Here is a 14,629-nt window from a genome sequence, read left to right as displayed (position 1 = left end):
GAAAACATTGTCGCAGAGTGAAAATATGAAGCTGATCCTAAGAGTGGCAAGGGTGTACATTTTCATTTCCTGTTATAACATTCCAGGAAAAGATTGCGAAAATAGAATTCAGAGTGATGGACGCCAGTGGTTGGACAGTAACCAAGCAAATATATTTCATAAAACCAGTGTGTGCTCAATGCCAACTATGCAGTAAGGATAAACAGTTCTGATTCATTATTAAAAAAACATACACATACAAAACACTAAGGACAAGCATTGCTCATAGTATATGCAGCTCTCGCTTGTAGAGTCCCGTATAATGCTGCAAAAAAACCTAGATTATGGAAATGAGCGAGCAGTATTAAAATAAAACATTTGCACACTGAGCGTGTTGAAACGTCTTTGGCGACGCTGAAACATTCGTTGTATGTTTCATGATAATCGTTATAATCATCATTGAAATAACGAACAGTGGAGCAAATGCTTCTAAGAAACAACCAAGTATGCAACAACATGTAGAGAGAATACAAGAGAAAACAGGATTTCAGCGTCTATGTTGGTCAATAAGAAAATGAAAAGAGTAGAACACAAGGGGGATGGAGCAAATAATTTCAAAGAAAATATACCAGACGGACAGAAATTTTGTAGTAAGTGACTGACATTAATTCGGGCATGCAACGATAGGTCAGAGTCCTGTACAGAGTATAATTTAAAACAATATTCTCTACTATACAACACCAACGAAAATGTTCACGAGAACAAAAAAGTGACTAGTTTGAGGTAATAGGCAAATAGTTCACTTAAAGACTGCTCGCTTGTTTTTTAATTCCTTTCAAGGGCAAGTGCTTCGGGAAGGCAATTACAGTCTTCCATGGCTGCAGGAAGAAATTATTTATTTGTAGCGGCCTGATTTGTTTGTGACGCCGGTGTATCAACGCTTACTGGATGTGCCTCATCTGGGGTGCTATACAGGATGGCCCGAGCTTCTCGAGAACACGAGTTTGTTCCGAGCTCGAACTACGGCAGTCATGATAGGAAGACAGTGCGGAGCACGCGATAGCAGCTTTGATAGAAACGGCTACAAGAACGATCATGGCGTCACAAACGGTTGCGCGGTATTTGCGGCGGTTTTTAAAGGAACACCGCGTGCGAATGCGTGAGTGCCACCACTCTGCCAACATTTCAACAGTGAAGCGACGTCAGCGTGATTGTCGCGCTATCTTTTTGCCAACTGAACATCGCGCCTCCCACAGGCGTGTTCGTGGGCGTTTGTTCTTTTTCGGGCTGGTTCTTTCTTCCCACCTGAAGTACGGATATTTGCACTCCCGAAGGGAACAAGGGTGCACACGCAGCACTCTCGTGCCGCTCATTTCGCTTCTCTCGAATACTACAGATAAGTAAATGGACACGCTACTGCGGGTTACATTACACGTCTGAAGATTTTTGTGCAGTAACGAATCGGTAGAAACAATGTCTCCACAAGCAAGTAAATGGTAACGTTTATCGCCCCAAATGGCCAGCAGGGGCGCTTGCTTCATGGCTGTGAGTGGTACATCGTGCACGCGGTGAAATTGAATACGTGACATCGTAGCCACGGGGTGATATAATCGTTAGTTAATCGTGCGTGTGTGCATAGTCTGTGAGATTTCGCTCATAGATGAACCGTGCCGCTCGCTGGCGTTGCAGCGTGAGCACTGCTCCTAGGCAAGAGCAAACATGGTGGGTGGACCCGATCTTTGCCGCGGGCGTCTGTCAATCGAACTGATTGACGCAAGAACTAGGCTACAAACTCGTTGATTTTGAAAAGGCCCCAGCTCAACTCGGGACTGTCACAGTAGCGAGCTTTAGTATAGCAGGAAACGCTTACGTTAGCGTTAGCGTGCGTCTCAACGCTAACGCTAAAACGGAACGCGCTGCGTGTGAACTGTTGGTCTTTTAGTACAGCGGAAGGCATTCCCGCTAGCGCTAACGCAAGCACATACAGTGCCATCTAGACATATAAAACCACTAAATGCACTAGAATCCACAAAAGCGCCACCGAGTCGAGCTGATCCAAAGTCACCACTGTTGCGTCTCCATGTCGCGTTTGCAGAAGTGTTGAGTTCTGACACATCGGTTTCTGTCGACATGCCGCGTTCGAGAATTCTTCAAGACCCCTATTACCTGGCCTTTTTAAGCTGGGACGCATCACGCGTCACATTCATGCACTGCCGCGGAAGGCATGAAGGGAAACGAAGCCTGACATGTATCTGCTTGACTTGTGGCCGTATCTTGGAAAGAGAGAGATAATAAAACGTTTATTTCATGTTCTTGAGAAGATCGGTGAGTGGTATCCTTAGTCCGGGATCCCATTGGCGCGGGCCGCTGTCCTCGCACGTTTCACGAGGGTACACGGTTGGCGAAGCTTCATTACTGAAATCTAAATCAAAAACGAACATTATTAGGGAATGAATAAGTTTAATAATGCAGGACGACGGCTACAAAGATTCGAAGTGGACGGCTCTCGCTTCAACAGGCACCGCCATCTTGCCCTACGTACTGGATCTCTTGCGTGCGTTAGAGTTGAACGCTATATTCCAGAAATAGCGTTCGTACGTAAGAGCTCGGGCTACGTTTACGTTCTGCCCATGCGCAGTTAGGAGCACGCAACGCTAACGCTAACGCTAAACCCTTGCGTTTGCCGTTATCCGCTATACTAAAAACTCGCTAGTACTGGTGTGCCTGTCAAGCGTTTCACTCGGTGGGCGCTAAAGAGCAGCTTTGCTTATTAAGCATTTGGTCAGCTTGCGCTACTTGTGCAAGGCTGGAGCCATCGGAGGAGCTTGTGATCACCTAGCTTCTTCCAGCTTTTGACGTGGCTCGTCTACTCGGTCTGCTTCCGAGTGAAGACCGCACCAGTTCGGTCTCAGTTTCGGTGGTACTAATTAGGGAGGTCTTATTCAACATGATGTTGAATAGTGATGTGCTAATTGGCTATACCTTATTTAACACATCATTAATTAGTCGGGTTTTTATTAGCAAAGTTTTAATTATTATGTACGTAATTAGCATAATACTAATTAGCACGCCTTTGTGGGTAAAGTCCTAAGTAGGTTGGTTTTGACTAGCGCCCACGAATTCGCGTTGTGTTAATTAGTGGAGTCTTAATTAGCTCGGTCGTGGCTTTACACGACTTCAGTAGCATGGTCTTAGTAATACATGGCTTAATTAGCTCGTTCTCAGCATGACTTCGTTGAATTAGCTTGGTGATAGCATGTCCTGAGTCAAGTAGCTGGGTATACCGCCCAGCCAATTAGCTAATCAGCCGGGTGCACGCTCGGGGTGCGAGCAGACGATGATTAAAAAAACGAAGCGGGCACGCAGCGGCCTAGAAACGCGGTAGAATATACAGGGCAACAAGGATGATTACACACGTGGCCTCCGCGATTAGCTCCGGCTGTGATGTTGTACGGCGCTCGCCCGTAGCTAACTTCAGAGGCCACGTTGCTGAGTATTCGAAAGGATACTTACTGCAGACATTAAACGCTTCAAAAAGAATTCAAACAGCCTGTACCTCTAAAAAGATGGATGGTCCCTCCGTCATAGCAATCGGTGTAACACAAAAGTGAAACGTCTCGTCACAGAAGTAGTTGATTGTTTATAATGCATTTATATATGAGAGCTTGTACAATGTATGTTTTTGTTTGGGAGATATAGCACCGCTTGATGTGGAAATACCCACGTTGACGCCTAATGGCACATCTGTGTCCCTACGACTAAAGCCCATGATCATGATTGAACCCTGGCGGTAGCCATAGTTGTCAAGATACACTGGAGACCGCATATGGTGAATCCCGCGCAAAGGTGGCAGCAACAAGCACGTAGTAAACACCGATACTCGATATGAACTCCTTCAGAGCACGTGAAACGCGAAGAGAAACGCGACGAGCGTCGTGTCTTTCCTCTAGCCTGGCCGTTTATTCTCACAGGGGGAGCAGGAACGCGGTGCGACTGGCAGGCGAGCGTCGGAGAGGTATTCTTCGATATGAATGAATGCTATAAGCGAGGCTTAGCCTAAAGCCGCCACCTCGCGGTGTGTGAAATTGTTGACGACGTTACGCTTCCCCTATTGGGAACGCAATGGCGCGTTGCAGGAGCTAATGGCGGAAGGAACAAATTATTTATTGCGATATCAAATATATGGCCACTCTCGGCTGATTTTTGCCGCCGCTGTCATGTCCTCGATATATATATATATATATATATATATATATATATATATATATATATATATATATATATATATATATATATATATATATAAAAGGCACAACGAAAAATAAAACAAGAAAAAAATTCCGAAGCACCCGAACGCAGATACGAACCATTGACCCCTCGCTCACCAGCCCGCTGCATTAGACAACTCAACCATGCCCCATGCATGCGCCGGCGAAATAATGGCGAGCTATTTATATACACCAGCTACCGCTGGTGGTAAGCAAATCTCGGAGGGGCTTGAGCATGTTTTCTATCACGCAACGTGCTTCAATTTCTTTCAATTGGAAAACTGCCCTTGAGTTGCGCACAACAAGGTGACCCTTTTCTGTACCCACTCGTGATGTGAAAGGAAAAAAAAAAACAAAGAACACCGGGCACACCTTACATCAGACGCCATTTTGTGGCAGGAGACGCAGGGTGTCACTCCACGCGCCGCTGTTAAAAAGAAAAGAGAAATATCCAAGAGCGTCTGATACTCCATTGGGAACAGTTGCAGACGCAACGCTCCTAATTTTCTTTCAGTTTGAAAACTGCCCTTGAGATGCTCATGACAAAGTGGCCCCTTTCTGTACCCACTCGTGATGTGGAAGAAAAAAAAATCTCAGCATATCCACGGAGTGAATGATGATGAGTGGGCGAAGCTGCGGAGGTTCATCGGTAAACCGTGAATCTTCCGTGAATTCTGCCCAGTACATCATCACCGACGTGAGATCGGGCGCGTTTACACTAAAGGTTCGATGAGCTATGACGACTTGCAGCTCACTTTAATTTGACATGTGCGCTGTGAATTTTCATTGTTTAGAAAACCATTGCTTTAGGAAACATCTGGCGTCTTTCGTTAAGCAGCTGGCGTCTTTTCGTTTTGCTTTAGAAACATCTGGCGTTCTTTCGTTTTGCTTTTAGAAAACATCTGGCGTCTTCCGTTGGTTTATTTCATCCATCAACGGCGTTTTGAACAAAATTTTTATTGTTTAATCACGCACAGGAGAAATCTCACCAGGCACTACCTTGGAGGTAAACAATGGCTGCTAATGGGAATGAGAGACAGAAGAAGTCGGCTTTTAGCTAACACTTACACTTCTACTTCTAACGTTTCCTACTGGAACATGCCAATGGCTGCTAATGGGGAATGAAAGACAGAAGAATTCGGCTTTTAGTTAACGCGCACGCTGCGAATTTTTTATTGTTCAACAGCGCACAGGAAAAATCTCCCACCGGCACCACCTTGGAGGTCAAGATCTGGTACTAGCGTTACGACTGGTTACGCACAACTACGAGGGACGAACGGGTGCCGCCTTAAGGAGTTTCGCCCCTAAAAAAAGCAAAGAACACCGGGCACACCTGGATGGATGGCTGGATGGATGCTATGAACGTCCCCTTTACAACGTGGCGGTGACATGTCTGCCACCAGGCTCGATAAAAAAAGAAAAAAACTTCCTTGTTTCATGTTGGCCTAATACCTTATCTACATTGATTAAATCTATGTTATTATACAAAAAAATATAAATTCACGGTCCATCTCTTTGCCTCTTAAGGCAGAATGACCTTATTTTTCCCCATTATTTATTTTTGTACTTTATCTCTGCTTTTCTGCCACCAATACTCTAACCGTCTCTTACTTATTTCTATCGCGGACGTGTTCAGCTTTCCATTGTTGTCCCTAAAACCCAATGCTTCATGTATACCCGTGCCCACACATATACCTGGGTGAATATCGCCACATTTATTCAGTACATGTTCCATCATTTCCTTAGTTCCCCGCGCAGTATGTACATTGTTCTTCTTCGTTACTGAATCTCGCTTTATAACTACGCGTTCTAAGGCAGCCCGACCTTGCTTCAAACAGTAAAGCGCTTCCCGTTGAATTATCATAAAACCTTTCCCTCCTTCTTTCGTTTTTTTCCCTTCCGGTAGTTACTCAGAGCCGGCTTCTTTTCCATCGCTGCCATCCAGTAAGTCCTCTCCGCCTCTCTGATCTTCCGCTTAATGCTCCTTGTTGCCATATCGCCCGCACTGCTAGCCGTATATTTACTGGTGAGCCTCCTAGTTGTTTTTCTCCACTGCGTGTCAACGCTTTTTCTATACAGAGAGAGAAGAGGGAGAAAGGAAAGACAGGGAGGTTAACCAGAAGCAGTCTCCGGTTTGCTACCCTGCACGTGGGAAGGGGAAAGGGGATGCAAAAGAATGAAAGAGAAGAAGAAGACTTTGTGACGACAGCACGCGAGAAAATACTACAACAACAATAAAAAAACCAAAACGAAGTCATAACCGCAGTCCAAGTACTACACAGCAACATTTTCTTCCATCAGTCGCAGTTTGACATTGAGTCCGGTTGCTTGGAGAAACCGCAACAACGCCTTCAGAGCGGCTCGTGCTGAACACCGGGTAGGCCAGGGCCCTAGGATTTTGTTCTCCGTGAGAGGGCGGTTGTCCAGCTGGCCTAGTGCGGCTGAGAGGGCCGCTCTTTCGGAGCTGAAGCGAGTGCACTCACAAAGAAGGTACGCGACTGTTTCGCTGCACCCGCAGACTTCACATGACGGGCTCTCCGCCATTCCAATAATAAAGGAATATGCATTTGAGAAGGCCACTCCCAGCCATAGACGGACCAGCAAGGTGGAGTCACGTCGTGATAAGCTGGACCGGATGCGTAATTCAAAATCAGGGTCCAAGGTATGCAGCCGTGCACTTGTAAATGTCGATGATTTACACAAGTTCAACGTTATACGACGGGCTAGCACACGAAGTTCTTTTGCGGCGTCCGATCTTGAGAGGGGAATGGTGATACTGCTGACACCGTCGTGAGCGGATCGGGCAGCTGCGTCCGCTTGGTCATTTCCCTGAATTCCACAATGACTAGGCAGCCACTGGAATATTACTTGGTGCCCTTTTTCTATTGCTGCATGGTGGATTTGCCTAATTTCCCCGACGAGCTGCTCATGTGAGCCATGACGCAAAGCGGAGGGTAGACTTTGGAGGGCTGCTTTGCTATCGCAGAAGATCGACCACGAATTAGGTGTCTGCTCCATGACAAATTGAAGAGCAGCACGGAGCGCTACTAGTTCAGCAGCTGTAGTTGAAGTTGCGTGAAACATTTTGAGCTGTATTGAGGTAGCTCTTGCAGGAATTATTACGGCAGCGGTTGAGTGTGCAGTCTTAACTGAACCATCAGTGTAAATATGGGTGTGAGCGATGTACACCTCATGTAAATACAGTAGTGCAGCCTGTTTAAGGCTGAAATACCTGAAAACCTTCTCTACCCATCTACTCTTCTTTATTTTCCTCAGCCTCTCTTAGAATCTCATTTTGCTCTGAGCTTCCCTCACTTCAAAGCCTGTCCATCCCATATCACCCTTTACAACCTCATTTGTCGTCTTCCCATGAGCGCCCAACGCGAGGCGGCCCACAGTCCTTTGATTTACATCCATTCCTGAATTTTCCTCTGACTTCATGCACGCCACTGAGTTCCCAAATGTAAGCCCCGGGACCATCCCACCCTTCCACAGCCCTCGAAGCACCTCGTACCTATTGTATCCCCATAAACCTCCATGCTTCATAATTGCAGCATTCCTCTTTCCCTTTGCTACCGATGCTTTCTCTTGTACCTTCATCTATCTATCCCCCTCATTTACCCATACTCCGAGGTACTTGTACTCACTTACCCTCGGTATCTACCCTCGGTACCTAAACCTTGCAGCAGACGCCCCCGTGTGGCAGGAAACGCAGGGGGTCACGCCATGCGCCGCAGTTTAAAAGAAAAAGAAATATCTAAGAGCGTCTGATTCTGCATTTTCGACGCTTGCAGTGCGTGCTAAAAGACGTAACAACTGCGACATTTGTTAGTTCTTGCTTGCCCTGTACATGGCTGTGCGGTCTCTTCGGGTGTCTTTCTTTGTGCTTCAGCGGCGCGCTGCAAGTATCAAGCTGCTTCTCGTTCTTCGTATGACATTCCAATTTCTTGCTATCGCATTCATTGCTTCGCCCTTGCGGCGAAACTGTGACATTTTTTTCGATCCTGGTGGCACACCGCTACGTTATAAGGGGGACGCTCAAAGTATCCATCCAAGAGCACTCTGAGAGGAAAGTGTGAAAGGTAAAAGACGCGTTCATGTAGTCTACGTTATGTGCGGTGGTAGCTCAGTGGGCTAAAAGCCCACCAGCCATCGTCGCGGGCCGAGAGGTCGTGGATTCGACTCCTCTCGGAGGAACGTTTTCTCACAGTTTTTTCGTTGCCATCTGACGGCGTTCATTTTGCAGACGTATTTCCGTGACGGAAATACGTCATGAAAGTCTCGGTATAAAACACTTTCGTGTTAAAAACATCGTCCGTAACAGTTTTTGACACTTTTCTTGCATGGGTGCACTTCTACACTCAGTGAAACGGCGAACAAATGAAAGATGCTTCTGGATTGAAGACACCACCCAACTTTGTCGACCGCCCTTGATTGACGCCGCCTTTTACCGTAACAAATGCTCGCTGAGGGGTGGATTTGACCTTTTCGTAGTGTTAGCTCGTTCAAAGGTGGGTGTCGCCAGAGCTCGGAAAGATTCCGAGTTTCGCGAAACTCGGGCCATCCTGCATAGCACCCCTGTAGATTTCATACACTGCAGACGTCCTCCTATCGTTTCCACAAGCCCCGTTTATAAACGTGAACACGCACTGAACTGACATTCACGAACGTGGACATGATCCGCACTTCCCCTGCTTTATTCACTGTAATTTGGGAGCTACTCACGGCATTGAGATCTGTGCATGTCTGCTCATTTGCATAATGGGACACCAAGCCGACGGATAATCTGTTCTCAGTGCTTGCGCTTTCGCGCCATTATATAGTTAATTCTTCTAACAACTCATCGACTGCTTTCTATAGTAGTTCTGCATTTGATTTACGTTTCCATGCATTTAATAGTTCATTCACACATGTATCTGTCGCTACACTGCAACGTTTCCTTTTTGTGTTTCACATTGCGCTAGTGAATGAACGATGTGTAATTGGTAAAGATATTCTTTTCCACGCTAGATTACCTTACCTCGCACAGCATATTAGACGTCTCGCTTACAGTGCGTTAAGCTGAGAGTAGACTTTAAAAAAGATGACATAGTCATTCAGGGTTGGCGGCCGAAGGATATGGGCACTGACTCATGCACTCCTGCCTCGTTTAATAAGGCGAGAACCTTAGATGCCCCTTCAAAGCGACACATGACCGTCGAGGTCAACGCGAACGAATGGAATAGTCAGTCAGGGTTGACAGCTCAAGAATATCGACACTGAATTATGCGCTCCAGCCTTGTTTATTAAGGCGAAAGCCTTAGAAGCCTCATGAAAGCCAAACATGACTTTCAGCGTCAGCACTAATGACGAACTAGTCAGGTTTGGGCGAAAGCCTTAAATGCCTCATGAAAGCGACACATAACCGTCGGGGTCAACACGAAGGAACGGAATAATCAGTCAGGGTTGCCGGCTCGAGGATATTATCACGTACTCAGGCGCTTCTGCTTTGTTAATTAAGGCGAAACCCCCAGATGCTTCACGAAAGAGAAACGCGGCCGTCGTCATGAACATGAATTGTCCCGAAAGTCACGTGCTCACAGATGACGTCATCATGCTGTTAGAATCACCAGAATGTCTGATGCCGTCATGACGTCATCACATAATACCGCTGCTTGGCTAAAGATAGGCCGAACCCGCCGGCACTGCCACGCAAGGTGAGGTACAGAAAGCTTCAGGAGGGGGGAGGGGTGATGGCAATCAATACAATTGACGGATAAGAAAAAGAAGTAGAAGGTGGCTTTCGCCGTCGGTCGTCTTTGGCGAATGCATAAGAGGTCATGTGCGTTTTTTGTTTTTGGACAATATATGTTTCTTCATGCTGGTCAAGGCGGGCGGAAGGAGCACATCGCTTACAAGTGAAACCATGCCGGGAAAAAAGAAGAAAACTGAAAAAATGCTAAAGACCGAAATTAATTATCTTGACAATATGCGGACGCGCAAAGGCACTTATCATGACGAAATATTTTGACCAGGCGAAGCGCACAGGGTATTCCGCGTACTACGTCACTTGAAAACTTCTACTGTGCTTCCAAGTGTAGCTATGTCGCGGTTCTATGTTCTACGTGTTGCATACCTTGTTCTTTTAAGACTTAGGTGCTTTTAAGCACGATTTAACTTTTTATTACAAAATATGCGGCCCCAAAGCTAGTCCCACATACCATGACTTGAGTGGTACCTGCTGGCAAGGTTGAATGCTTAAACCACACACGCGACACTAAGACAATTCAAATTGGAAAAGATATGCCCCTATTCCTGTAGGTGTTTTTCTTTGTACTTAAAAGAATTTTCCCTTTTCTTCCCTTTTATGGCTTGTTCCAGGTTGGCACTTGGGAAGAGCGCAGCGGAGTCCACTACAGCAAGAATCAAAGCGAGGTTTACGAGGAGGTAGCTCACACACTGCGGAATAAAACACTGCGCGTCGTTACCATCGTGGTGCGTACTCAGATTTCCACAGTTCTTTTATTTTGTGACCATAAGTGTGGTATATTAAGGATGTAGCAGTTGATTTACGTGCGAATACAACGTTCCAATATGCTCTTTTTAATCTGGATCAATATGTCGTGATTCATGCGAATACGTAACAATGAGCTGAAGTTAAAACCAGTGATTTTAGTTGCCGTAAAACGATTTCTTCTTTGCAAATGCTGACTGCGTGGTACAGATTGTACGCCACATTACTTATGATGTAGTCCTAAGCTTTATTCGGCAAAATTGAGCAAGCTCTATTGATGTTAATGCAGCCTTATGAGGGCTACTAGACGGGCATAGTTCCTTAACAAAGCTTTCAAGCTTCCACTTATTCAAATAGCCGCCAGGCACTTTCAAACAGCCGATCACTTTGAGAATTCAGCGATTGGAGGTTCTGTTGTGGCAGTAAAACACTTTGTACCTTTGAGAATGATCATTCCTTGCAATGCCGCCTTACTTAAATACCCCGGTTAAGCTAAACAGAGCTGTTAAAGCATCGTGTTGTACACGACAGATACCTCTAAGCACAGCTACTATGACACAGCACTGGCTGAACGCGGTGTGACATATCCGACGTAAAGCGCTCCATTGTCGCAACGATTGTTTACAGCATATCTGGCACACTTCATCTCTCTCAGCTTCCTGCGTCTTGTACGGCAGTTAAAATCCTGCGTATTTGTAAAAAAATTCGGCGCAAAATAACTCAAAATGTCTGCGTGGCGATGCGCTTATGGAAGGGTAACAATTCGAAGAACACACTACAAATAACGCAGGACCCAGGTTTAACTGGACGAGTGCAAATTGTTCCCTGTGTTCCTTGTAACTTATCCTTGCCATACGCGCATCACCGACTCAAAATGAACCTACTAGCCCATTTCGCCACATTACTAACTCGAAATTTCGTTGTCAGCATTTCTCATCTTTTCCCCGTGGGAACGATGCTGTTAACTGTGGGGTACAGCAGCACCGTTAGGAGTGCAAAAGACTTTGCAGCACATCGAAGTACTGGTCTCTCTGTAGGACTTATTGTTATTCTCTAGCTAGACGACGTGGATAACGGAGGGTAATGACGTCTTGGAACGAAAGCGTGACATATAATTATCCTTGAGGACTGTTATATGCGAATAAAACAGGCGCCACCCATTGTGCGACATTAAGTTCTGTGTTTCCTAACTCGAACATCTGCGTAAATGCCATCAACGAAAGAACGCGATTAAGCTGGCTAAGGTACACTGCTTGAACGCTTGTTTAAAACGCTCCCATTTTAGCTCTGGACTGTCGCGTCATGCAGTAAAAGCCTCTGAAACACCTTTATTGAGGTTCTCTGGCAAATGGCAGAGTGCATGGTTCCAAGAAAGTTCCGTTGAAATCGGGTGTTGTTGGAGCGATAGCTGTAGTCGTCCCTGTACAAACCCCCCCAAAAATTCCTCGTTGCACGTATCCGGCCTTCTAGCTTAATCAAGGTCAACGCCGGCAAAAGAGTTTCAGCGGAGGTTGGAATAACAGAGAGCTGAGCTAGTTGGTAAATATTCATTCTAAAAGCCAGGGCGTGCAAACACGGACACAAGACTGCGGTGTCAAGACACCAGAAGACTCTTGTGTAATGATTTCATTTTTGTGTCTGTTTTCCACGCTCTGTCCTTCAGGGAAGCACAAATGCGGCGCGCTTTCCTCAAAAACGGACTCTGCATATTATAGATATACTGGTTACATGTGTGTGCGGCAGCTAGTGTAGAAGAATAAGGGTGCATAAACGAGGCGAAAAATAATTAAGAGAAATGTAATAATGTGCACCAGCAAAATATTTACCTCCGTTAAGGTTCTTATTAGTCAAATCAGTAACGTGCTTAGGATAAAGTGGTAAATGAAGGGGACATCAGTTTTTTTTGTTGTTTGGTTATTCTGCAGCAAGTTAAAATTGACTGCACGAAAACACATTGCACGAAAGCTGTATTAGAAAAAAATATGGTAATCACAGCGAAGCCCTTGCATCAGATAATTACGTGCACTAGTTTTGTGTCGCAGATAGTTGTATCTCATGCACAGCTTCAGCGTCCTATCTTCTGCAGTAACTTTTTTTTTTGCACATCTGCAAATGGGAATGTTCGACATCAGAAAAACCAGTTGTGGAATTGTGCGAAAACTTTACTCTCTACGCGATTTAGCTTTCCCAGTTTCTTGATCTAAGATATACGTGTTGTTTTGAACGCAAACAAAGTCCCCGTTCCTTACGAGATGTCCTGGCTTTGTTTTTCGTTGCGCAGAGTGAGCCATACGTTGTGTTGCGCAAAGACTCGAAGTTGACATCAGCGGGAGAAGAGAGGCTGGACGGATTTTGCGTCGATGTTCTGAGACAGATGGCGCTGCTGCTCGGATTCCGCTTCGAACTGCGGCTCGTGCGCGACGGTACCTACGGTATGGTCAACTCACGTGGAGAGTGGAGTGGTATCATTCGAGAAGTCATGGACAGGGTAAGTACTGACACGGCGCATGACTACCTGTATCAGACCACGCCCAGTTAGTAAAACAACATGTCCGCCTGTATTCCTTATGGGGTGGTTTTGAGACTCTTAACCAGGCCGTTCGTAAAGTGCTCGCATTATAAAAACAAACAAACAAACAAACGAACGAACAAACAAATATACAAATAAATAAATAAATAAATATACATATTTCTGCCTTCATACTCTTTTCTCACGCGCTCTAGTGTTTGTATGACAGAATATGATATGAGGGCTCCCTTCACAACTCCTGTGCGAGTTACGGGTACTGCTTTTATAGCATAACTGATATACATATCCTCAAGTGATTAATAAAAAATATTGATACACAGATGCATATGCCACATTCTTATAGCCTATCACGGCTTGATGTCCGGGGAACGCACCACAAACGCTGCGTATGACAGGCACACCGACACACCGGAGAGTCCATCTCCCCCCGACGTTGACGTCTGCGTTCCCACGCGAGTGCCGACGTTACCCGACACTCTGATGAACCTTTACGCACCTTGGCGTAGTTGCCGCTCCTGATACGCTTACGTGACGAACACAACCCCTCCATTCACACAAAAATGTCGGTCTGCCTTGTAACGCTTCACTAAGCGTGAAACAGAGGGGTCTTACCAGCTCCTCACAAGGTGCTTCTAATAAATTAATCCGCTCAGTGAGTATGGTCCGTGGTATTGTCCGTTGTTCCGGTCCAAATATCTCCGCCCACAATGCCTCACGAACAGAGTTTCGATCTGAACTTTTCACGATTAAATTTCACTTAATGTCCTGCCTATACACTGTCATTTCCATATCATACTACGTCTTTTCTACATGGCATCTGTAATACTTTGTGTATGCAACCCAAACTACGGAGCAATGAAGTACGCAAACTACAATCATTAAAGTGTTTGAGCCCCAGAGAAGTTATTGAACCAGATGCCTGTTGACTGCAAGACAATGCTTTATTCCGGACAAGGCGCTCAACGCATAGTTAAAAATATGTATTCCGCAATGAAAATATGTTGGGTCGAGTCCAAAATGCTCAACTGCATAATTAACCAGAAGTCCCTTAAGTGTGAACAAAGTTACTGGGCCATTGCAACAACAAATAATTTCCCGCGTGACGAGACGCAGTCCTTGAAGCATCGCATTACCACATTCGCTCATTTTCTGGTCTCTGCGAAAGAGAAACAGTGACAGGTGGTCAAATCAACACTTGCGACCTTTGCGTGCGGCGCGCCTAGCATGATACAACAGATTTGTGTGATCAAGTTATTAAGCAATCCATGACATATATAGAGCGTGGAGAATGCACACTACAACACTCGGCAAACTAAAGTACTTTAATGAGACTGATGTCTATAATCAATTTTAAAAATT

General features: G+C 45.6%; 1 protein-coding gene across 1 annotated transcript in view; it reads left to right on the top strand.

Moving 5' to 3' along the window:
• The window catches only part of LOC119395986 (glutamate receptor ionotropic, kainate 2), a 226,119-nt gene that overhangs the window by 199,368 nt on the left and 12,122 nt on the right, over positions 1 to 14,629 (top strand). Inside the window, exons 9-10 of the mRNA XM_037663016.2 lie at positions 10,608 to 10,721; positions 13,022 to 13,228. Of these exons, the coding sequence (XP_037518944.1) occupies positions 10,608 to 10,721; positions 13,022 to 13,228 (321 nt within the window). The remainder of the gene's footprint in view (positions 1 to 10,607; positions 10,722 to 13,021; positions 13,229 to 14,629) is intronic.

This window comes from Rhipicephalus sanguineus, chromosome 6, assembly GCF_013339695.2.
Source record: "Rhipicephalus sanguineus isolate Rsan-2018 chromosome 6, BIME_Rsan_1.4, whole genome shotgun sequence".
NCBI classification, from domain to species: Eukaryota; Metazoa; Arthropoda; class Arachnida; order Ixodida; family Ixodidae; genus Rhipicephalus; species Rhipicephalus sanguineus.
Note: the sequence above shows the minus strand (reverse complement) of the source record. Positions and strands in the feature narration are given on the sequence as shown.